Source organism: Podarcis liolepis (assembly GCF_965112155.1).
Source record: "Podarcis liolepis genome assembly, chromosome: 11".
NCBI lineage: Eukaryota > Metazoa > Chordata > Lepidosauria > Squamata > Lacertidae > Podarcis > Podarcis liolepis.
The window spans coordinates 55,170,227-55,196,720 of NC_139565.1; the positions used below are offsets into that span (position 1 = coordinate 55,170,227).

The 26,494-nt window shown below is 41.9% G+C and overlaps 1 protein-coding gene across 9 annotated transcripts in view; it reads left to right on the forward strand.

Annotated features, from left to right (window-relative positions):
- Positions 1-1,871: 1,871 nt before the first annotated feature.
- The window catches only part of DYM (dymeclin), a 161,324-nt gene continuing 136,701 nt past the window's right edge, over positions 1,872-26,494 (forward strand). For 2 of the 9 annotated variants that reach the window (XM_083465900.1, XM_083465908.1), the window contains exons 1-3: positions 1,942-2,250; positions 16,140-16,206; positions 16,901-17,091. In XM_083465900.1, the coding sequence (XP_083322026.1) occupies positions 16,952-17,091 (140 nt within the window). In that variant the 5' untranslated portion in view covers positions 1,942-2,250; positions 16,140-16,206; positions 16,901-16,951. Of the gene's footprint in view, positions 2,251-2,311; positions 2,364-2,496; positions 2,538-16,139; positions 16,207-16,900; positions 17,092-26,494 lie in introns of those variants that run through there. The other 7 variants (XM_083465901.1, XM_083465904.1, XM_083465906.1 and 4 more) reach the window with 7 other exon arrangements.

Consider the following 26,494-nt stretch of genomic DNA (forward strand, 5'->3'; position numbering starts at 1 on the left):
GTTTTTTCCCCTCCCCCCCTTTTCTAAGCCGCTAAGCCGCTTATCAGCTGATCCGATAAGCCGCTAATAGCGCTAATCCGCTAATCCGTCAATGGGCTTGCTTCGCAAGACGAAAAAACCGCTAGACGAAGAGAATCACAGAACGGATTACGTTCGGCAACCGAGGTTTGACTGTATTGTGAAATGCTTCATAGGAAAAGATTCATAACTAGCAATAGTATTAATACTATGTTTAGGATGAGTTACTGAAACTACCATCATGAAACTAACCTTTGCTCATAAGCAAGAATCTCAGAATTTGTTTGTTGATTAGCATTCTCAACTTCAGAGATGGGTGACAGTGTGGACAGATGCATCCTTTTATGACAGGACTGGCATGAGAAGTAATATTGAGAGTATAGTTTTTAATTAAGTCAAGTTGATGCAATTGCCTTTTTTGGGTAGACTTGGCCCATTGTCAACATTTTGTTACAAACTGGTAGCAGCAGTAGCACGTTCTTCACAAACCGCAGCTGCTCTTTTTCTTTCCTTTTTGCATACGATTAAAATTTGACTACTTTAATATTTAAAATAGTTCTGTTTCCACCCAGAGGCTATTTTGATTATCTCATAAAAAAGGAGGGCAGAATTATTCATGCCTTGGTTTAATTTAATTTTCCCTTAATGTAGCTATTTGAATTAATGGAAACTTGATAAAACTGTAAGATGCAGGGTAAAAGGCACAGAATTATTAAGTATGTTGAAGCTCAGAACAAAGTACTACACTTAATAAGGCTTGTGATCTATCTTGACACTTAAATTCAGGCCTTTCAGACTCCGCTATAGAAAATTACAAAAACTAAGTCTAGAAGGGACTACAAGATTTCTGTGTATGGAACCTTTTGTGTGTGCATTAGATCACATCATTTATCTAAAAATAAATGCTAAATAGTGTTGAAAACAGAATTTAATGAGGGGGTTCTGTTGTTACCCGGACTTTGGATGTTTCCTTTATGGTGCAGAGGAACCCGAGTTGCAGATTAATTCTAGTCATCATGACACACCAACTAAATCTTGTAAATTGGCACCTGTGTGTCTCAAAAGCTAGGATTGTCTGCAGTGCACTTAGAGGTTCATCCTACTACATCTTTTCCTGAAAGTAAATCTCACTATGATGTTCATTTGAACATATTGTACATGAAAAATCCAGGATAAGTCACTGCACCCCACTGCCACCAAGGAGTCGCTCAAGAATCATACAAATATAGAAGCTCACATAAAAACAATTATCCAAGTACTGTAAATAAGTAGAAACCATCAGATTGCTACTTAACAGCAACCCAAACATCTGGCAGCGTACAAAAAACCAGGAAGAAATGGCACAGGGGTGGCATCATTGTGGCCGTATATTTCCCATCAGGGAAAAAGGTGAGGTATAAATAAATATTTTATTTATTTTATTATAATTATAATTTATTATATATTATTTTATTTTATTTAAATAAATATTTTATTTATTTATTTAACAACATTTATACTTTTCTTTATTGTAAAAAGCAACGACCATCAAAGCGGCTTATAAAAAGATAAAAACGGGGGGCGGGGAAACAAGACGCCTAGAGCCTGACAAATTGTAAAAATACTGAAACGGATTCAAATTCACACCAGCATTTCTAAGCAAACAAGCACGCCTTTAGCAGGCTCTCAAAACAAAACAGCGGAAGTGTCTGTTTGAATTATCAAGAGGCAGGGAGTTCCATAGCGTAGTTGGCGGCCGCTGCATCCCCTTCTAGACTCGCCTGCGTAGAGTCCGTCTTCGGGTTGGGACTACATCTCCCAGCATACACTTCGGTCGCCTCAAAGCCCGCTTTCGCTTCTCCGCTTTGCAAAATGAAGCGGGGGGGGCGGGACTCTGGGAGAGGCGTGGCAAGCGCACGTGACCGATTCCGTCCCCGCCCCCCCGCTTCTCTCAGGCGACGGCTGCGACGACGTGGAAAGATGGAGGCGGTTTGAGTTCCGAGCGGCTGACTGACTGAAAGGTTCGCTCGCGGGCGCGCGCCCGACTGCGTACGTAGCCCGCCCCCTCCCACAAATGTAGAAGAGGCGGGGCCGCGCTTTCTCTCTCCCCCCTCACGCGAGCGAGCCGCGGAGGCGCGCAAGCAAAAGAGTCCCTGAGGAGAATCCCGCGGGGCGCCGGAGGGGAGCGTCAGGTTCCGTTCCCGCACTCCCCCTACCGACCCAGCCCACCCCTTTCTCGGAGCCCGGAGCCGGGTGAGTCGCGGCCGCCTCCTCCTCCCTCAGCTTCGTGCAGGGCTTCCCTGCTTAGCATCGCCTCTCTGAGGGACGGGAGGACAGCCCTACGTGTGTCGCAGGGATGAGGGGAGGCAGTGGCGTAGCGTGGGGGGTGCAGGGGGGGCCGGCCGCACCGGGCGCAACATCTGGGGGTTAGGGTTAGGGGGCGCAAATTACTTGCCTTGCCCCGGGTGCTGACAACCCACGCTACGCCACTGAGGGGAGGGGCCCCTTTTTGTAGCCATGACAGTTGGTGGGGAGGTCAGGTGAGTTTGGGGGCACGAGGGGTCGGGGGGGGAGGGGAGAGAGGTGGCTTATTTATATAGTTATATGCTGCTATATAGATAGACATTTGCCTCCACAGTGGATCCCAACCTTTGGGGGGGGGGGCTGTACCCCACCTAAGCATCTCTAAAATCCTGATCCCCGCCCCCAGTGCCAAATTTACATATAAGCTAAAACAAGCTGTAGCTTAGGCCCCCACACTCTTGAGGGCCCCAGAAAAAATTAACAGGAAAAAAAGGTGTTTCTAAAGGAACTTTTGTTATTGCCAAATGTCAATGTGTTTGCATTATTAATAAAATAATAATAACATTTTATTTATATCCCGCCCTCCCCAGCCAAAGCCGGGCTCAGAGCGGCTAACAACAGTAAAATGATACATTCTAAAATCATTTCATTATAAAGTTTGTTATGAATAAAAAAGCATTTTAAGTTAGAGCTTAATCATTATTTCACTGTTAATATGCTTCTTAATTATTTTTCACTGTTAATATACTTCTTAATTGTATTTCAGTTCAACAATTGCTTTAATAAAATACATATTTTGTTATGTGCAAATGGCTTTAGATACCCATTAGGTCCATAAATTACCATATAGCATATATTCAACACACAAAACAGTGACAATTTGTTGTTGACAAAGGACAGCTGGACATATAAAGGGCCCCATTACCTTCAGTAGCTTAGGGTCTCATCAAACCTAAATCCGGCCCTGATGCTCCCTCTGTGACATACAATTCTTATTATTCAAAAAGTGAACTATTCACATGGAGGAAGCCTAATAAGCCATTAACTGATAATAAGTCATTCTCGAATTGCCCCCACCCCCAAAATCAAACTGCCCCACATTGGGAAACATGGCTCTCTACAGGAAGTGTTAGAGCTACCAGTAATGTAAATAAGAAGAAGAAATGCACAGTTGAAAATGAGCAATTCAACGTTTAAAGGCTGGAAACATGCCTGCAGCTGTGTGCCTAAAGAAGGCTGTTGTTTTAAGGGATAGCTCGGTCGATAAATCACGGGGCTCTGTCGCTCTGAATCTCAGGGTTGTGGGTCGAGCCCCATGTTGGGCAAAATATTCCTGTGCTGAAGGGGGTTGGACTAGATGACACTTGTGGTCCCTCACAACTCTACAACAGGTGTGGATTTAGGGCAGCGTGACTGGTTCCGCCGTTGCACTGAGTGCTGAGCCTAGTGGGCGCTCCTATGACATAGTGAATTGAGGGGCAGGGGGATGCTGAGTTTTTGACTCTCACAGGACGCTGCTGAAATTTGAAAGACCAAACCCTGTCCCTGTCTACAATTTCTATGGATTGGTGCTGAGGAATCATAGAATTGTAGAGTTGGAAGGGACCACTAGGATCATCTAGTCCAACCCCCCTGCAGTGCGGGAATATTTTGAACCCACGGCCCTGAGATTAAGAGTCTCATGCTCTACCAACTAAGCTATCCCAGAACTTCTGATGGCGGTGATGGCTAGGGGATACCCAACTCAAGAAGGGGAACTGGATAAGTTTCCCCTGGACACACAGATATACCTCCTCCCGCTTTATATAGTGCACACAGCATGTTTCTCTCACACACTGATAGTCTTATGCAGGCTTACTCAGGAGTGAGGTCCTCCAGTGTTAAGTGAGTCTAGCTCTTGGGTAAATGTGAACCGGCTTGTGTCCTGTGTTAATCTAGAGTAAATGACCCCCTTAGTTTTGTAGGCTTCTCTTGTATGATTCTTTGCTTTAGAAAGAAGAAGTACCTGTTTTTCTAACCACTCTTACTGTAAATATAACAAGGTGGTTAAATAGACTATATCTGTACTACCTGCTATTGAGGCATCCATCTGGGTAGCTAGAACATTTTTTTTATAAAAAAAATTATTCCCTTTGTCAGCTTTAACATGTATATGAGCAAGGTGAGTGGTGGGTTAATTAATAGGGAGTGCAGTCAGTTCGTTTGCTTTTTTAAAGTATACCTCATTTCTTTCACCGTGAAGGGCAAGCATAAATGGTGTTCTTAGGTGGTTGCCCATCCAGGCACTAGCTAAACTGCAGAGTGCAGACCTAGCAGTTCAAAAGCACACCAGGTGCTCTGTCGGGAAGCTAAACGGCGTTTCTGTGTGCTCTGGCTTCCGTCACGGTGTTCCGTTGCACCTGAAGCGGTTTAGTCATGCTGACCACATGACTCGGACAGCTGGCCACATGCTGGCTGCCTCGGCCTGAAAGTGAGATGAGTGCCGCACTCCATAGTCGCATTTGACTGGACTTAACTGTCCGGACAGAAACCTGTTTTGCTTCAGCAAGGTATCTCCTTCAGGTACCTTCTGACCATACCTTGGGTGTGTCCTTGATTATGCCTGGCAGTAAGTTTTGAACTTGCCAGTACTGAATTTCAAAGATAAATTCCTGTAAGTAAGAGCATATATGCAGGGCATGGTACTGTGATCTAGCATAATTGTAGAAATGTTTATGAGGCAGAGAAAATGGGGCTGATAGCAAACTGCTTTCTTTTGAAAGTTAATGGTATCAATGATAGTTGGTTCATTGCTAAATCTGTAGTCTGAGTAAGGTAGGGAGTGTGGACCTAGGGGTAAACCTTATTGAGGTGTGCTGGTGCCAAATATGATGAAGTTTGCCAGTTTTTCAAATGCTGCTTCCTCATCACAATATGCAGTTAAATGGAAAAGCATCAGTCTGGAGATGGAGGCTGGTATAACAACTCCTAAAATAGAATAACTGCTATTGGGATCATAATCTTGATTTATGGTAATTTCTCTCACGCATCCCACTTGCAGATGAAAATAGACCTTCATGACATTGTGTTCCTTAGACATGGGTGTGCAAAACCTAGTTTCCAATCCTAGATGTAGAAAGGTTTGCTTAACTGCAGTTAACATTGCTACCAGCGTAAAGTTTAACCATGATTAGGTTTAGACCATGTCTAAAAATATTGCAACATTTCAGGTTATTCTATTTTCACCTAGGTGTGTTGATGTGAAGGGCAATGGGTGTAGAAGTGCTAATCACATAACAACACTCCTTAGTATTTCCTTGCCTGAGTAAGATACATCTCATTCTATGGTCTGCTTGGGTTATGACCTGTGTTCCAGCTATCTTATTTTACAGCTTCTGTTCCAGATAACCTTACAGAGCCATCATACTGATAAGAACAGACCGTTACTTACTGTGACTCTAAAAGTGAATGGATTCAGAGTGGTGTTCTAGAGCACTGTTCATGTTAAAGTTCTGTTGTCTATAGTGTGCTTGATATGACAGAAGAAGAGACTGCAAGACACATTTGCAGCGACGTTTGGTCTTGGAGCTTAGGTTCTTGACCTTGGGCCAGACTTAGTCTCTCAACATCACCTATTTACTAGGACAGTTGTGAGAATGTGTGCAAAATATTCCACCATATATATTCCCCTGAGTATCCAGGAGGAAGGGCGTTTTGTAAACATGGTAAATTATGAGAGAGAAACTATGACCATTCTATACAAAGTTCTTGAATTTCCAGCACCACCACAGTAGAAATGTTCTGTGATACAGTTGTTACTGGATTTGGGATTTCAGTGCTTTGTAGACAATGAACACATTGTGAGTTGTGTATATGGAATAGTCATTGTACGCAGCCTGTACACTAAGTAAGGAGCATCAAAATTTACCTACTGTTTTAGAACTGGTGTATACTGGGGTGAATGTCCACTGCAAACTGTATTATTTGCCTCAGTCTTTCCTTCCTGGTGGGTGGTTATTCTGAGATTTTGCACTTGTGCTTGTATTTGCTTCTTTCAGAATGTTTACTACGCCAGTGCTTGTCCCCACAGTGTTTCCTCAGAGACTTCAGCAGTGTTAGAAACTCAGATGTGTAAGCTAATCAGCAAATGGCATCTTAAACCTAAGTTACAGTCGCCACAACAGTATGTCTAGGCACCTTTATATTCTTTGCAATGATATTTTAAAATTATCATCATCATCATCATTATTCATTTTCATTTCTATACTGCTTTATATTTTAAAGAAAAAACATCTCAAAGTGGTTCACAACACATTAGAACATCAAATAAAACAACCCAGGATTAAAGCAAATGAAAGCTTCAAGGAAAATATTTCAGATCCTTCTCCAAGTGACATTTTGCTTTCCCCATATTTGTTCAACTAGTTAATTTATATAGCTACCCCCATAGTAGAAGAACTCTAGGAAGCCAGTGTGGTGTAGTGGTTAGTGTGTCAGATAGGAACTGGGAGATCAGGGTTCAAATCCCCACTCTTGTCATGAAGCTCACTGGGTGACAGTCAGTCACAGCCTCTTAACCTACCTCACAGGGCCGTTGTAGGGATTAACTGGTGAGGCGGGTGAGCCATGTACCCATTGGAGAAAAAGGTGGGGTATAAATGCAATAAATAAGCTCTTCTGCTTAAAAGCTGATGGGGCCAGCCCGATGGAGATGTCAGGTGTCATCCTGGTATCCAGAAATGCCCATGTGGTCGCAATTGGACCCATCCCAGTAGCAAAACACACCTGGACATAAGATATCCTGGTAAGGTGGCTGTCTTGCAACTTTCTTTTTCTGAAGAGTAAAGCTCTTTCTGTAGAATAAGATCATAAAGAACCATTTTCAGTTTGAGAGTGCTTCGTAATGTTTCTGAGTACTGTAGTCTTTTTTGTGCCTTTTCTAGTTTTGTAGTTTACTAGCAATGTGATTGAGCAGATAGTGATATCTATTTCCAGTTCTTTTCTACATCCAGATTACTTTATTGTACACATTCTCAGCAGGGAAAGGAAACAGTTTAATACATCTTAAATACACCTTTCCTGAACAGTTTGTATAAACTTGCTGAATACTTGTATCCGGTACTAGTTCATAAAATACTCAAAACATACACTTGCTCATTATGGAGGCATACTGTGTATATGGTGTCCTGTAGCACTATGGTAATATGACTACGTAATTCACAATTTCTGTTCAGGCTCCCAGTAACTTGGTAGCTTATATTTCCATTGTCGCTCACGGTGCTCTTAATAGGTTATCTTGCTAGCTCAATTGCAGATAGCAGAACTAACAGTTTATTGCCAAAGGCCAGCTGGTAAAATGTGTATACCACTGTGAAAGGCTTTACAGTTTCTGCATTTTTGTATCCTGAGGTACTCTTCATAGTTTTTTAATTCGGCAGAGAAGATTTGATGGTGTGTATTGCCTTTTCCTCTAGGGCTATATATGCTACGGTGAGCTTGACTCTCTGAGTCTGTGATGGTCTTCTAATTGCTTAACTTGTTCCATTCCTGCAGACTTGCTACTGGAGGAATGAGAAACTATGAGAAACACAAAGCAGTGTTGCATCTGCTTTGTAGTGTTGGCATAATGGTTTTATTGGCTTTGCATTGCTTGACAAATTATATTTTTTAACTTTGGTATTCAGGGCTCAAGAAAAAGGGGTAGTAGATAAAAGATGCACAGAATGAAATCCTCATAAGCAGCAGCAGCATGCACACTCATAACCCAAAAGTAAAATGTATGTTAAGTCTCAGAATCCCACAAGCTTGGAATGTGCCAGTTCTCGGGTTAAGAACTTTGCTTTAGGATGAGAACAGAAATTGCGCGGCGGCGGCAGCGGGACGCCCCATTAGCTAAAGTGGTACCTCAGGTTAAGAACAGTTTCAGGTTAAGAACGGACCTCCAGAACGAATTAAGTTCTTAACCCAAGGTACCACTGTACTTATTTCCAGAATTTTAGGGCCTGTTCATGTGTGCTTCTCCTTAGGGTAACATCTTCCCTTCTTCCCCTTATTATGAGTCCATGGAAGCCCTGTATTTATCTGAATGTGGGATCTCTCAGTGCCCTTGTTTTTTTCTACCTGTGGTGAGGGTAGCAAGTGTAGGTATACAGTCCTAAAGGCACAATCCTACTTGCTGCAGATAAAATTTGAGGGCGCAAGTAACTGGCAAAGGCCGCCATATATCAGTCTGAGAACCATATCTACCTTCGTTTCCAGGGTTACTGCACTTGCCTTTAAGCTGCTTTCCAGCCAAATTACGCTGAAAAATTTGTGGATACAACAGTTTGCTTTCCATACTGAAGAGATAACACTCCAAAGGAAAGGAGGTGGACAGTTGTGTTGCTTCTGTGTCCTACTTTCTTCCATATGTTTTATTCAGGAACAGCATGCAATCTTATTTTCTCACCGCCAGAATCTTAACAGTCCTTATAAGCAATTTCTAGTAAGGTAGCTGTCTTCGTTTGTTGCAGCAAAAAGAACAAAGAACCTTGTGGCACTTTAAAGACTAACAAATTTATTATGGCGTGAATCATAGAATTGTAGAGTTGGAAGGTACCCTGAGGATCATCTAGTCCAATCCCCTGCAACGCAGGAATATGCAGCTGTCCCACATGGCGATCAAACCTGCAACCTTGGTGTTATCAGCACCATGCTTTAACTAACTGAGCTATCCGTAGGCGGCCTTGAAACTTCACTGGGCAGCCTAGACTCAGCTTGGATCCTGGTTTCTCTACACCAAACCTTGTTGAGAAGATAAAATGTGGGGTGGCGAGGGAGCCCTGTTCATGCCACCTGAAGGTCCATGCAAGAAGGAAGGCAGAGTAATATACATTGGACAGATACTGAGAAATACCTTGCACAATTACAGTTGATAGGACAAAGTAGAATAGCATTTTGGAAGTGGTTGTTCTATGAACATCTGTTGCCTGATTTCCCTTCAAATCCTTTATTTTACATGGCAGATGTCATTATTTTTGTGTTCCTTTCTACTGCCAGGCCCCCTGTTGCTCAGTCTGGTTTACAAATAAGTGTATTTTGTAGTATTTTTTCAGCTGTTCTCTATATAACACCACTTAAGTTCTTCAGGTCTGCTTAGTCAGAGATGTATGTCTGGTGAAGACACTGCAGGGTGTTCCTGATATTAGGTGATCGAGTCAAGCTGAATATTATCTAGGGAGATGTACAATACCAGTTCTCAAATGTTCTGTCACACTCTTAAGAGAGCAGTCCTATTTAATACTGGGGAGGAAAGCTGGATCTACACTGATCTAAAAAAATGCTAAGGAAAAAAGGTTATATAGCTCACAATGCAATTTTCCGTTTACTGCTGTACAGTGTTCCCGGTGTCACATTTTAATAACGCATTTATAATGTTATATAGTAGAACCTCTACTTACGACCGCGTCTACTTGGGACTGGTCCAAGTTGTGACCGCGGCAAACCCAGAAGTAAATACTGGGTTTGCCGCGATTCGCGCACACGCAGAAGTGGCTGCCGCCGTCTGCACATGCGCAGAAGCGCGCTGCCACCGAATGCTCCTGCGCACAACGGCTCTTCTACCAGCAACCCGAATTGACTTACGGATGGACCTCCGGAACTGATTACGTCCATAAGTAGAGGTTCCACTGTAACTCACCAGTACTGTATAGATTAGTTCTAAGTCTCATTGAACTCAGTGGGACTTTCTGTTGAACAGTCATATATAGGATTGCCCTATAAGGGCAAGAAGCAGAACCTAGCATTGAGTTATGTGTTAAAGAGTAGGCTTTATTGTTAGTGACCTGGAGCCAGTTTAGCCCCATAACTCCAGTGGTGTGTCTTGAGTGCACCCCTTAGTTTTCGCCCATTCCCCACCATGGGGAGAGGCAGGCATAGTACTACATTTGGGAGTGGGGGCACTGTTGCATGAGGGTCGTAATTCAGTGCTGGAGCATGGGCTTTGTATGCAGAGGTCCCTTGCTTCAGTCCCATCTCCAATGGAAAGTATTTCAGCAGGGCCAGGAATGACCTGTGCACGAGTCTTAGGAGAGACTCTACCAGTCAGAATAGATAGAACAAACTTAAATGGAGCATGCAAGGCAACTTCATAGGAAGGTGAAAGCTGCCTGCATCCTGAAAATGGATGGCCTGATCCTGTGTGATGGGTATACCACAGGTACATGTGCCCCTCTTCCCAGAAGATCTTGCAATGTAGAAACCCTCCCTCCTTGTGTATCTGTCTCATCATGATGATCAGTATTTTGCTGTCAAGTCATAAACATGTCAAAAGCAAAAGGATCCAGATAACTGGGATATTGTATGCCTGTGTGCATGTGCCAAAATATTTAATTGGTATTCTGGAAAAGTAGTAGCAGCCACAGGGCATGTCATGGTGGATTTGCTCAAGTTTGACTTTAATGATTTTTGACTATGGATTTGGAAGTTTACCATTTGTTGTAACTTGTCTTCCTAGCTTATGCCCTGACAGTGAGCAGAAAGCAAATAGGATGGGCAGCTTTCTAACTTGTATAACTGAAAGTCAAAGTGATATTGTTAAGAGTTTTACATGACAATGATTCCTTTCTACTCATGACTTTCCCCTGCTGTGTCATAATGATTAACTTTTAGGGTAGCTCATAAAGCAGTGCAGAAACCTGAATTTAAAGATGTATATGTAGGTGAATTCCTAAGATATAGGAAAACAGGATAGTTGTTCAGTCAATGGAGATGCATAAAATGAAGGCATTTGAACATTTTTGCTATTCTAGTGCAGCATCAAAATAATGAAATCTCAGAATATCCAAGTAGACCTTACATAGAAACTACGTATTTTCATTGAACAAACAAACAAACAAACAAAAACAACAGCAAAGGCACCACCCTGGATTAAAATTTCAGATAAAATGTATTCTAACATCATGCCATAGTATTCTGTGACAACTGCTACACTTTGCAAACTTGCAAAAATGTGGTACTGCTTCATGGTAATTTAAAATAGGTAGTGATGCATATGGCAGGGTGAACTTAAATGAATTGATAGGGAATTGAAATTACTGTAAATATACTTTGTAATGTAGAAGTGGATGGGCAGCCACCATACCCAAGCAACATTGTCTTTGCAGATTACTTGTATTATAACTGTAAGCATTTGTGGCAGACTTTAGGCAATCATTTGGTTGCGGAATAATGTGTTGCAAAACATTAGCTTAGAGTTGCCGTTAGTGTTGGAAATGTCCCTTGCAACTCCGCTTATGCTGTAGGCTGCTGTACCTGCATAAGAAGGGTAGATAGAGAGGGACCTCCAAGTTTCCTACACTATCCTGGTGCTGACTTGTTGACCCACTGAACTTCCTTCAGTGTTAGACTGATTCTCTTAGGGTTGCTGAGCTGACCTCCCTCCCTTCCCTCCTTCTTCCTCCATGCTTCTCTGCAGAACAGACATACTTGAAATGTATACTTGGAAAAAGCAAGCATGGCTTTTTGCATATGCTAGATAGGAAAGATCCTAGTTCTATCAAACATGTATTTTCTGTAATAAATGTAGTTTTCTTATTTTCCAAACTCTTTTTTTTAAATAATTTTTTTATTGGTTTTACAACATTTTTTTAAACAATACAAACATATAAAAAGACAAACAAACATGTATAATTTCATAACCTTTTTTCCATAATCCTCTTTTCTCGGACTCCCCCATACCTCCCCTTTATGCATCCCAATTTACAGTTATTTCAGCAGCTTCTAAGCAATTTTTTCAAATATGTATCCTCTTAGTCCTTTCTTTAACTTTATCTTATGTCACTGTATCCCTTTTTCTCTCAACACCTCAACATTTTAACATTCTTCAATTTTATAATAGTTCTTAAGATAAATTTTGAATTTCTTCCAATCCTCTTCCGTCGTCTCTTTCCTCTGAACACGGATTCTGCCAGTCATCTCCGCCAGTGTCATATAGTCCATCACTTTCATCTGCCATTCTTCCACGGTGGGTAGATCTTGTGTCTTCCAGTACTTTGCAATGAGTATTCTTGCTGCCGTCGTAGCGTACATAAAAAAAGTTCTGTCTTTCTTTGACAACAATTGGCCGATAATGCCCAAGAGAAAGGCCTCTGGCTTCTTAGAGAAAGTACATTTAAGTACCTTTTTCATTTCATTATATATCTGTCACGGGCTGCCTCTGGTCTCAGCTCACAAAAGACCAACGCCAAGCTCTTCTTATATACAAGGATGTTTATTGCAGTTCATTATTGGTTCCACAACCGAGGCGTGCAGCCCCGAGTGTCTAACGTCAGACATTTGAAGTCCCCTCTGACTCGCTCCCCCCCCTGCACCAACTTAAGAGGCTTGTGCTAGACCACCTCTTCCTGTCTTTCCTTTTCCGCAGGGTCTTTCTGCCCCCCTGGGTTCCTTCCCTCCTGCTCTCTCCTGAAGCGGATTCCTCAGATGCCTGTCCCCCCCTCCTTCGTGCTTTGGGGCCAGGCTCCTCCTCCGGGCTCTCTCCATTTCCGCGCGCCTCCACATTTGAACTTGGCGCGCGCTCGCTACCCCTGACCTTCCTTTTGACACCTACACTACTCCCTGTACTACTCTCCGCCTCTTCCGGCAGGACGTTCTCCCCCAAACTCCTTCCCCTGTCTCTTTCCTGCTCCGCTCCGTGTGTCACACTGGGAACCTCCCTCTCTTCCCTTCGTTCCTGCTGGGAAGCCGCCCCCGATCTCCCACTCCCGCTCGGGGTTTCCCTGCTGCTTCCCTGCTCCTGGCAGGTCCCCCCTGTGACCCCCCTTGTCCTGACTAGGGGCGCCCCCTCCTGAGAATCCTCCAATTCACTTGAGAGACTCATGGAAGATCTCGAGTCATTGTCATCCTCTTCCTCACTGTCCTGGGATTCTTCCTCGTCGCTCTCCGTCTCCTCCCTCACCTGTGCCTCTGTCTCTGAACCCCTGACAATATCATTTCCCAGAAAGCCTTAATCTTCGGGCACGTCCACCAAAGGTGATAAAGAGTACCTTCAATTTCTTTACATTTCCAACACTTATTGTCAGGCAAATGGTATATTTTTGCTAGCTTGACTGGGGTCATGTACCACCTGTAGATCATTTTCATAATGTTTTCCTTTAAGGCATTACATGCCGTAAATTTTATCCCAGTGTTCCACAACCATTCTCAGTCAGCAAACATAATGTTATGACCAATGTCCTGTGCCCACTTAATCATAGCCGATTTAACTGTTTCATCTTGTGTATTCCATTTCAGCAGCAAATTATACATTCTTGATAAGTTCTTAGTATTGGGTTATTTTCCAAACTCTAGAGTCTCAGTGGTATTGCATCCAGAAAGTGTGCTGCTCCAATAGGAAATCAGTGTTAAGTTCAACTTCTGCCAAGCATTTAAACCCCAAGTGCCATCAATCGTAGCCACTCAGCAGCCAGTATAGCAGTTTTTGGATGTAATGTTTGTACAGACTTAACAATTCTTGAAGTGTTGATTCAAGAAAAAATATAAAAAGAAGAAAATTCCTGGATGCCAAGATCCAGGTTACGGGCAAGTACTATTTGTTGAGAGAACTCCAGCAGAGATTTAAAATCACAAAATAAGCAGCAAGTTAAAGTGTGGAAATATAGGCTGTAAAACCTTCTAAGTGAGTTTCACAATTTCTCCCTTTAAAAGTTCCTTCCAGACTTTCCCTCTTCTCCCAGCAAAGGAAAAGACCACATGTTGGATAGGGTTACTTACAAACCCTGAGGATCATCTAGTCCAACCCCTGCAGTGCAGGAATGGCCATCCAGTCTTTGCTAAAAAACCTCCAAGGAAGGAGAGTCCACCACTGTCTGAAGAAGTCCGTTCCACTGTCAAATAGCTCTTGCCTTCTGAAAGTTATTCCTGATGGAATCTCCTTTCTTGTAACTTGAAGCTTCCCGAGCAGGAGAAAACAAGCTTGCTTGCTTCCTCTTCCATGGGACAGTCCTTTAGATATTTGAAGATATTTATTTTCTAGGCTAAACATACCCAGCTCCTTCAACCATTCCTTATAAGGCTTAGTTTCCAAACCCTAGATCATCTTGGCTGCCCTCCTCTGCACATGTTCCAGTTTGTCAATATCCTTAAGTTGTGGTGTACAGAACCGGAAACAGTATTCTAGGTGTGGTGTGGCCAAGGCAGACTAGAGTGGTACTATGACTTCATTGACCTGAACACTTTCTGTTGATGCAGCCTAGAATAGTGTTAGCCTTTTTTTTTTTTTTTTTTTTTTGCTGCTGCACCACTCTATTGACTCATGTTAAGCTTGTGGTCTATTAATATTCCTAGATTCTTTTCACATGTAGTGTTGGCAAGCCAATACATAGTTAGATTCACGTGTCTTTCCATATATCAGTCACAAAAGTTGCACAGGCAGTAAAAGGTATCTTAGTTCCAGAGTGGTAAAAGTTCCTAAACTATTGCTATAGGGATGTGAGAGAGGCTTGTAAAAGCCATGTGGCTGGAGCACTGAGCTTAGACCTCCTCACACATTGAGTTCACAGGTAGACTGGGAGGGAATAAAGGCTTGATTACCTATTTCTAGACCTGGACAATATATTGGTAAATTGTCATAAACTTGTGTGGCGTCCAGATCGTGAGACCGGTTTCAGACGTTTTGAGCTGGCAATATATTGCTCCAGCTGAAATTACCTGCAGAGACTTTCTGCCCCCCCCCCCCCCAGCTAAGCAGTTTAACAAATACTCGATGGCCCTCTGGCTCACAGTTAAAAACAAAATTTCGGTTTTTTTGAAAGGCAGTTAAAATCAAGAATTGCTGAAAAGAAATAAAGCACACATAACCTCTTTATGTCTGGGTGGGTTTGTTAGAACAAAAATATTTTAAGGATGTGCTAAAAAGAGTAGAGTGAAGGTGCTTGCCTGGTGTTAGTAGCCAAGGAGTACCAAAGTGTAAGTGCTAGCATTCTAAAACAAATTATTACAAGTGTGAAATGAGTATTATGTGGCATCCATAACAGTTTCAGTTCTGTACATCAAAGTGGTTGTGTGGGCATATATTGGGCAAGATGATCCCACAAATAACCTGGTTCCAAGCTATTAAGGGCTTTATATAATAAATGTAACAATTTGACCTTCTGGGTTCACATTCTGGGAAAATAAAGATGGTCGGCAGCTGCTGGCAAGTACAGTCATACCTTGGATCCTGAACACCTTGTGAGTCGAACGTTTTGGCTTCCGAATGCTGCAAACCCGGAAGTGAGTGCGAACGTTCTTTGGAAGCCAAACGTCCGACACAACTTGCGCAGCTTCTGAACGTTTTGGAAGCCGAACCGACTTCCAGAATGGATTCCGTTCGACTTGCAAGGTACCACTGTACATTATTTTGAAGCAAGCCTTGCCAGGATTAAAAAACAGAACAAAAACGCAGCAGCGGCACAATTGTCTGGGGATATTCTGGCACCAATGGGCACAGCGTAAGGGACTGCAACTTTAGACAGTGAAATATAAGTAAGTAGTGAAATATAAGAAAGTAGAGGGTAATATGGGGGAGGGAATTAAATATTGCCTCTAATAACTTCCAGATCTTCTAGTGTGCCTTCCTAACACTGAGAGAAAGTTCTATGACACCTGCATAACAGTGGCTTGATGGTGATGTTTGCATTAGTTATTAAATTGCCATGAAACAGGATGTATTAGTGAGTAAGAAAGGGTTACTAATTAACTTCCTAGTAACTTACTGGATGAGGTGTGTTCCATGAGGACTGATTCTCTATGTGTAAATATGCCATATGAGTGAGCAAAATAGGAAATCTTGTCACTGCTGCTTGAATAACTTTGTATTTTCTATATCTTTCATTTTGTAGCGGCTGTTGTGCCCTATTCTAAAGGGAACATGAGATTTGCTCAGCAAGACAATCAGAAATTCTAAAGGTAAGTAGGTCTTTTGGCACACAGACACTTTCATGTTATTCAAATGCTACGGAACTCCTGCAACACTGATGATGAAAAGGCAGCATATTGATTTCTGTCAACATAATGCTAAGTACATTTGGCATGTTCCATTTCTGAACATAATGTGGTCCTCTTGCATCTTTGTTTCATTCAGTAAGAGTGAAGTCCTATGCATGTCTTCTTAGAAATGTGTCCCACTAAGTTTAATAGGACTTACTTTCAAGTAATAGGATTGTGTACGCTTGCAGCTGGAGACAAGGATTCAAAGTTCAGCATGTTCAAGTGGGCTTTAGGATTGTGCTTCTTGGTAGCAGCCCTTGCACTGCAAACCTCTTTTGAAATGGAGAAGGCCTTCCATAAAAAGTTTCCTATATGAGTTCGATTTTTTTGTTTTGGACATCATTAAAAAGATTCAGCAAAACTATTTTATTTTCTATAGCACTATCTCCGTACAATATCAGATTACTGTATTACGATTCCTGAACACTTGCATTTTCTGATCATTCATTTCACAAATCAGTAACTTTTGGTCTGGTTTAATTCTCCAGTTTTGGGGGTGGGGTGGCATAAAATTAGTATTTTATTTCTCTCTCAGATTATTTTGTGTATTCTTTGCAAAAAAAGAAGTGTGCTATTAGTGCATTTTAATCCCCCCCCCCCAATCTCTTCGTAGGTTTTCCTTCAGTGACATGAAATCTTAAAGTGCAGACCAAATAATAAAAAAATGGGAGCAAGTAGCAGCAGCGTCAATGAGCTTCCAGAAAACGAATACTTAAAAAAATTGTCAGGACGAGAGAGAATCTCTGAGAATGACCCATTCTGGAATCAACTGCTCTCTTTTAGCTTTAATACCCCAACAAACAGGTAAGGTGTTTAGTAAATGTGTAAAAGATTTAAAGTAGTCTGAAGCTCTTGGGTGGTTGTGACTTTCATTTGCTTGTATTTTGCAGCTAGTGTTTCTAGCCCTCTGCCTGCAGATGGTGCCTCTTTATTTAAAAAGCTCTTCAGCCCAGATACAGTATGCAGCCACTGTGCTTTTTGCTCACCCTCATTCCTTATCTGCTGTAGCAAGCAGGACTCTGATTTTGCCTTTCAGCAGGTGAAAAAAGGGATTGGGTGAAGGGAGTGATAGAATAGTGGAAGGAGGGGAGACACAAATGCCGCCTTTCAGTGATTTAGCAGCCCTACCTAGTGACAGTAATAGCCATTCTTCTTTCTGTTATTTGTGGATTAAGGTACTTCCAGGTGTCACAAAAGGAGTTGAGGTAAGTTTACATGCTTGTCATGAACTCATTCACTAATTTGTGGATGTCTTCTTAGACGCTCAGATGAGAAAGCATATTCCTGTTCTTTACAATAACTATTGGTGTAAATATAGAGGATCTAAAGAGCTTAAATTGTATTTATTTAATTGTTGAAGTCTTTCTATGAATTCAGCCATATTACTGTATTATTTGTGTATGCCAAGTTCATTTTCAACTGAGAGTTACTTGAGTGTCGTGATTTTGGATTCCCAAGTGGTGTTTTTTAATCAAAACCATTATTCATTTGCGTCTGAGAATTGATTAAAAATGCACTATGTTGTGCTTAGCACTAGATGGTGCTGCTGTATGAGAGGAAAGCAATTGAGAGAGCATGCAAATACTGTAGCTTAATGGACACTTCAGATGTAAAGTGTTTTTTACATAAATAGAATTTCCAGGCAGAAAATGGATGCAAATCACATAGACATTATCAAGTGTGTGATGATCTCTCACCTGTCTTGTTTTACTATTTGTTCTTACATGAAGAAGCTGTGTTTGGGTGCAGCTTCCCAGCACACACAAATAGATATCCACGCACACTCTCCTCTCCTCTTCCTTTCACACACTCTGATTTTCCTTTAACAGATATGACCATAGTTTCCTGTGACTTCTGAATTGACAAACCATGGTTTGCATAAACATTTGTTTGCCTGCAAGCCAGTTCAGACTGGTTTGCAGGCAAGCTATAGTTTACCACAAAATACCCTGTGTATCAGTGTGTGCACAAGCCCAACTCTCCTAGCAGTAAATCATGGTTGAACCAGCCAGATTTTTTTTTTAATGTCTGCATTAATGCATTCTGCTCTTCTGCATCTCTTTACCAGTGAAATAACTTAGTCTACAAAACTTGAGTGCTTTGCTCACTTAAGTTAAAAATAAGGTTGAACTCTTACTCATTTAACAATAGTAATGCATGATTTGCTTTACAAACTCCTTCCCCCCCCCATCAGTTCTGATAAATACCACAATTAATCTTGCATTTTACTGAACAAACACCACTGCTCTGTTCGCCAACTCTTACGGCTGCTTGGCACATAATGTTTCTTCTGTGCAAGTATAAGTAAAAGGCTCCATGCAGATCTGTGTTCATTGCTGCCACTTGCCCCTTCTTAACATGTGCATATGTGTGCTGTCTTCATGACCAAACACATAGTTTATTTCTCCCACTAACTGTACCAATGTGAGCCCATATAGGGAAAATGATGTGTAGAGACATGGAGTTAACTTTCAAGCAAGTATGTTCAGGATTGCAGCCTTATTTTAATTCCCAGTTTGATTCAGTTATCATTTGTGTGTGCTAAGTGCCTTTCCTTCATTCAGCTACTTGCTTGTTGGGGTGCTTGCCCCTCTCCTCTCTAGCACCTATACGTTTGTGGTCTGGTACAGGCAGCAGCCATTTTCGGGGGCCCAATTGACATGTGATCGCCGATGCGTGGGTCCTTTTGGGAGAAGACAAAATGGGCCATGGGAGCCAGGAATGGAACCCCTGCATGAAATGGTCACCTCCTGTATTTGTATCCTGGGCGGTTAAGGCTACTCCTATGGGCAAGGAAGTAATAAAACCCTTCCGCATGTATATTTCAATGAGCCTTCAACCTGCTTTTATCAAAATAACATACTGTTTCAAACATGTGAGCACATTTTTCTATTTGTACTCTTTCAAAATGTGTTTTGGACTGTGTTCCCACTCTGTTTGGTCATGGCTAATTTTTACCTGCTGTTCCCTCACCCATCTGCTAGGTTGGCCTAATACGTAGCCTATTTTTTCTAAAAAATAATGGAGCTGTATCTGTGGGTGTATATGCACTTGTTCAGATACCCTGACAGGAAGCATGAAGAAAAACTGAAATGAATGTTCAGGGACTCAGCTATGCAGCTGCAGATACAGTGGTGCCTTGCAAGATGAAAAGAATCCGTTCTGTGATTCTCTTCGTCTAGCGGTTTTTTCGTCTTGCGAAGCAAGCCCATTGAAGGATTAGTGGATTAGCGCTATTAGCGGCTTTTAGCGGCCTATCTGCTGATCGGATCAGCTGATAAGCGGCTTAGCGGCTTAGAAAAAGGGGGGAGGGGAAAAAACCAGCAGGAACTCGCAAGACATTCTCGTCTTGCGAAGCAAGCCCATAGGAAATTCGTTTTGCGAAGCACCTCCAAAATGGAAAACTCTTTCGTCTAGCGAGTTTTCCGTCTTGCGAGCCATTCGTCTTGCGGGGCACCACTGTAAAACGTTTTGAATGTGTTGTAAATTGCAATATACAGTTGTGACGCTAGATGGCAACTGTGAGCTATAGCAAAACGATTTTAACAAAAAGCATTTTCATAACGTTTTTAACATGTGTGTAGATTCCACTCAAGTCACCGTTTGTAGTATTCCTTTTTGTTATTGTTAACATGTCAGTTATGATATTGTGTGTAATTGTTAAACAGGTGTTGTTTTAAAACTATTTTAGTGGCCTTATCTAGATGGGTATGTGTGGAGAGGAAACTGGTACAGTGGTGCCTCGCAAGACGAAAATAATTCGTTCCGCGAGTCTTTTCGTCTTGCGATGTTTTTCGTCTTGCGAAGCACGGTCCGTCGCAACTGCGCCTCTTCAAGCGGCTTTAAGAAAAAAGTGCAAGACATTTTCGTCTTGCGAAGCAAGCCCATAGGGAAATTCGTCTAGCGAAGCAACGCAAAACCGAAAAACCCTTTCGTCTAGCGAGTTTTTCGTCTTGCGAGGCATTCATCTTGCGGGGTACCACTGTATGTACAATGCGGTATGTCTATATAAGGTATCATTTGAAAGCTTTTCACAATCTTCCCTCCATAAAGCAATACTTTGTGTGAGTGGTCCTGTACAAGCTGAGTTGTACATCTCTCTTCCCTGATCCATGGTTAATTGCCCTTGGTCTATGGGAGCTAGGTGTAGTTCACAATCAGTACAAGTGTGTGACTAATGAACAAAAATATTCATATGCATTTCCTTTATGTGGCTTTGATGATAATCTGTGGTCCTGCAGATGTTGTTGGAACATACCTCCCATTGCCCCTGAATATTGGGTATGCTGGCTGGAGTAACGAGTGTTGAAATGCGACAATATTTGGTGGGCCACAGGTTTCCCATTCCTTCCTTAATTCCTTCCTATCCTCACCAGTTGCCCTGCCTTTCCCTACTGAATGCTGTTTTGTCCGGTTTGGCCGTCCTTTAATAAGTTGGAAACCATCTCCTTCTATTGTCTTTTTCACTTCTCCATCTCCCACTGTGAAAAAAAAACCACAATTCTTCCCTATCCATAACTAGTCAGTCATTCTGTGCTCTAATCACAGGTAAGCACTTCCTTCATAAGTAACTTGTTTATTTCTTATTGTTTGTTCAAGGGAACATTGATCCTAGCATCCTTGCCATTTGTCTTGGAGAAACCCAAGTGTGCAGAAACAGCAGTGATACTAGTAATATTCACTATTGAGTCCTGTAGTATAGATGGAAATGGTTCTGGTTCCTTAGCTTTGTAGCAATAGGAATCTTGGTCACTGTCGGTGCAGGCTTTACCTTGACATACCTAGCAGGTGTAAACTTGTTGAAACCTTTGCTCCAGAGTCCTTCACTTCAACCTGGAGAATGTGGTTTAAACCTGCAAGGCAGGGTGAATTTTCTATGTCAAGCTTGTAAATGTTTCTTGACTTAATTTAACATCACTTTGACTGTGTAGTCACTTATTATTGCCAGTGTTGTGAAACAATTAAAATTAAGTAGCTGTGTGAGATAATTATCAAGGATTGTGCAAAGTTTTCCCAAGAGTAGCATTGAAAGCCCATCAGTTAAAACTAAGATTACTGTTGATAAGTATCATTCTTTTTTAAAAAAAAATGTAGGGAATATATGCATCATTTATGGAAAATGTCTTTTTCTCCCATCATCTTTGGTGAACAATGGTTAGCGCATTGCAAATGAGTACTGAGTACTAGCTGTTCCTTGAAGAATTAATTCAAGGTATTTCTGCTGGTTGTGCCATTATGTGAGTGTGCTTCCTGACTTCATACTGATGCCTGTAACATTCATTGTTCACTTCTAAGTTTGAGTATTTGATCTTACACGTAACACCAACGTATCTTTAATATTCTGTGAAACACAATGCTTTTCAGTGCAGCCAGTTCTCATATTCAGTTGCCAATCATAGAATAGAATCATAGAATTATAGAATCATAGAATCATAGAATCATAGAGTTGGAATAGACCACAAGGGCCATCGAGTCCAACCCCCTGCCAAGCAGGAAACACCATCAGAGCACTCCTGACATATGGTTGTCAAGCCTCTGCTTAAAGACCTCCAAGGAAGGAGACTCCACCACACTCCCTGGCAGCAAATTCCACTGTCGAACAGCTCTTACTGTCAGGAAGTTCTTCCTAATGTTTAGGTGGAATCTTCTTTCTTCTAGTTTGGATCCATTGCTCCGTGTCCGCTTCTCTGGAGCAGCAGAAAACAACCTTTCTCCCTCCTCTATATGACATCCTTTTATATATTTGAACATGGCTATCATATCACCCCTTAACCTCCTCTTCTCCAGGCTAAACATGCCCAGCTCCCTTAGCCGTTCCTCATAAGGCATCGTTTCCAGGCCTTTGACCATTTTGGTTGCCCTCCTCTGGACACGTTCCAGTTTGTCAGTGTCCTTCTTGAACTGTGGTGCCCAGAACTGGACACAGTGCCCAGAACTGGACACAATCATCTAACTATAAATATGTATTTGCATGTCTGAGCCAACCCTGAGGCAAATCAAGTCTTCCTTTGATATGCTAACTGTCCTCCATCCCATGGCAGGCAGGATTTTTTCAACCTCACAAGCTATTTTTCAGACACCTATTTTTCTTCTTGGATCCTTGGTTTGTAACTAATTTTTACAGGGACCATATTTTATTCTGAGCAAGTGTTTGAAGAACCAGTAACATTGGCTGCTTCCACATCAGCCCAAAATGAGGCAAAGAGCTCCTTAACCCTGTCCAGAGTGTGAGCAGCAAGAGATGCTTGGGGTGAACAGGTTAAAATTGTCCTCACCAGAGACCAATAGCATCTTAATGAATTCATGAAAGCTCTGGGGGGGGGGGTTCTAGTAGGTGGAGCAAGTGACCCTGTTGAAGCCCTTGGTATATCGGGTAAGTAAGGCCAAAGAAACAGGCTGGATGGCTGCTTTAGTGCAGGTGAAAGATGTGCTGTGAAGCTGACTAAGCACATCTGACAACATAACTGTGCCTACTGTGTTATGGTGAGGGCAGTGAAAAAGACCCACTTCTTTGCCTCTATTGCATCCTCAAGCGGCTGTCCAGTGGAGCTTTTCAAATTGTCCGACGTCTGTTAACATCTACCCAGGACATGGAGTTTTAGACCCTCCATAGCAGGGGTCAGCAACCTTTTTCAGCTGTGGGCCAGTCCACTGTCCCTCGGGCCGGACTATATGGGGGGGGGGAATGAACTAATTTCTATGCCCCACAAATAACACAGAGATGCATTTCAAATAAAAGCACACATTCTACTCATGTAAAAACACCAGCCAGGCCCCACAAATAAGCTAAAGATGCATTTTAAATAAAAGGACACATTCTGCTCATGTAAAAACACGCTGATTCATGGACCGTCCATGGGCTGGATTTAGAAGGCGATTGGGTCTTATCCCGCCCCCGGGCCTTGGGTTGCTTACCCCTGCTCCATAGCAATTTTGACACAACATCCACATTCACTGCAGTCTGCAGTGAGGGAGCCAGTGCAAAAATCTGCTGCAGCATCTTGGGATCAGTTCACGGTGCTGGTTTTGGTGTACAGCTTGGGACCAGGATACCTGAAAGGAGTGTTCGAAACTCAGATATATAAACTAGGCACCACATGCAGCCTTCAGCCTAGGTTACGGTCAAAGGAACGTTACCTGCAAGATAGTCTTACCCCTTATATCCCCAACTGATCACTGCACTTTGTAGGTGCAGGCTTTTGGAATTCCCAACTGTGAAATTTTAAACAGATATTCTCTCTGTTATCTTTTCAGCACCTACCATGACCAAGCATTTTGAGTGGATAACTTTCCCATTCTGCCAACTGTATTGGGATTGCTTTTAGATATTTCAGTTGTAGATGTTTCAATTGTTTCCTTGTTTGTGTGCTTGCTTGTGTGATAGTATAATAGACATTTCAGTTGGCCACTGCCACTTGTCTTTGTCTTAGCTTGTGCATAAGGGGAGGGCTGTGCTTAAGGCCTCATGGTGTTCACCCTGCAGATTAAAGTGATTGAAAGAGACATAACCCATGTTCCATCTTGAGAGAAAGTGCCTGAGGTCTATATTGGTGTGTGTGTGTGTGGTCCTTTGGAGAAGGAGGGCCTGTTTGGCTGGATTTCGTTTTAAAAATTCCAGTTGCCTGTCCTTATTGTACATGCATGTGAGATAATCTAACATTTTATTAACACATTGCATTTTAAACCCCAAATCAATGTTGTTTAAGTCTAGTTTAACAGAATCTACTGTATCTTTAAGTTCAAATTATTGAACAGCTATCAGTCTCCTAAGTGAACTTTTACTGCCTGTTAAATAGCAGGTCCTCCCCCAGGTTAGTTATTCAGAATCGGAAAGCAGTTTGAAGTCTAACAGTGCCACTCTGTGGGCTAATGAAAGGATCCATACTAGAAAACTGTGTTTCCATCTTGGTGTTCATTCATTCATTTTTTACACGAGCACGGCTTCCGTAGGGATTGTGGTGCAAAGCAAATGTAATAAATAGGTGGTGTTAGTGTTCCTGCTCCTGTGCCACTTCATGAATCTTAGCTGATGACATGCGTGTGCATTTTCTGTGCAAGTAGGTAGAATAGTTCATCTTCTGTCGCCTTAACAGAAAAATTATTTAGGGAATTTTTCCACCATTTGTGCTTATTTTCCCCCCTGCCAGAATGTAACTCTTACTGTTGATATGACAGTTGCCTCTGCATTTCCTTGGAAGGGTTGTCATAGCTTCCTGAACGACTTGTGTATTGATACCCCCTTGGAGGTCTTAGCTATATAGATTTCAGTAAAGGGAGAGTGTTAAAATTATTCACTGGGACATCATCTTAGTTAAATTAGTGAAACACCTTTTTGTTAATGAGTACTCGGGTGAAATAAATAATGGTTAGTAGGATGAATTTTTAAATTACTCAACCAGGGAAATTGTGAAAAAATTGAAAATGCCACTGATGGATGGAGAAGAATCTGGAATGCGGTTGCATTTGTAAGATTCGGAAAGGAGTAAAGTCTTGTCATTATAAAGACAAAATAGTTATAGGTTGCAGCCATCACACCCCAACATGTGCTGCTTTGGAGGGCAGGGGAAACAGGTCTGTAGAGCCAGGCAACTGTCAGGGAATTTTGGACCTTTAACCAGGATTTAAAGCAGACTTGCCAAAATCCTGCTAAGAGGAGTCTGGCTACTGTTAATCATAGCTAACATTAGTGCAGATACAATCCTAAATGTAAGGGGTGAATGACATTGTGTGATATAAGGGAACACACAAACCTGCAGGCCTCTTATTTATTAAGCATGGTTAAGAAATTGACAGTCGTACATCTGCACAAAACCTATTCAGATTACCAGGCTACACCTGAAAACCACCACTTCCCTTATTTCTAGTAATAGAATAGTACTGATAACTAGTCTACAAGTGCTGCAGTTGGCAATTCTTGTCATTCTAACGATTCAGAAACTTCAAGATGGAGTTTGTTCAGACTTACCTTTCTAGAAATATATACAGTATAGATAAGGTGGAACCATATTTTTGAATGTTGTACATTTATAAAAGTTCTTCTTTTTATTTGTTTCTCATCTTTTTCCTAATTTACTTGGTAAATATATTAATTGCATAAATACATTAATCTTTCTGCAAAAACATTATAAAAATGCGTAGGTTGTTTTTTTTTTAGTTTAGTTTCTAAATTGTTCTACCTCAGTTGTGCTACCTCTATGCCAATGAAAACAAAACAGTAAAACCGAACTGCATTGTGTTAATGATCTAATCTAGTGGAAGTATATCTTCTGCCAGCAGCAGGATGCACTTGGCTCATGACCAGAAAGTTGCCATCTTCTGTTCTACAGCGTTTAGTTCCCAGCCCTGTTACGTTACCCATGTGGGCGTACAGTACAGTTCTCATGAGTCAATTTCTCTTTAAAACAAGGTAGGCTGCTGTTACGGCTGCAAAACAGAGCACTCAGACCAAGGTCTTCAAAACTAGAGGTTATTGAAAGGCGAAGAGCACTTTGCATAGCTATATGGTTTCGAGCAACCATAAGCCCATCATGCCACTTGAAGGCAACACTTTGTTTTTAAAAGGGAAAAAATAAAAATTTAAAAGCTTCTCACAGAAGCTTGTTAGCAGATCTGTAGTCTAAAAACATTCTGTGTCAGGAAGTGATATATCTTCATGACAAGCAGCCAGCTGGACTGCTTTAAAATGTGGGGGAAATTTGGGAAGTCCTGATTTTTCTGATTGAGAGAATTGTAATGGGTGTAGATTGTGAAGCATTCATTCTTCCTTTTTCTTCTTCTTACCATTTGTTTTTAATTATAGCTGTCTGTTCCTTGGACTGAGAAAAGGGACCACCTAGGAGATGAAGCTTTAACACTTCTTGCATGTAATCAATAGGATGCTTTAGACGTCTTAGCTTTGTATTAATAACCTGCCTCCACTGCCCTGCTCTGCTTGCGTGTGTGAAGTTATATCTGGGCTATGTTGTAGGTTGACTCGTGTGCTTGTATGATAGGGCGCTACTGAAACTATTAGTGGTGACAATATTTGTCATGATCCTCAGGAGGCATTTCCAAGGCTAAAGACACACTCCTAACTTGATTGGCATACAGTAAGGGTGCATAAAGTTGTGACCCACCATATGTACCCCACAAGGTGTGCTTTGTGTCCTGCCAGGTGGGTAACAAATTGGGGGCAAGCAGGAAAAGCAGCACATTGAACCCCCAGGGG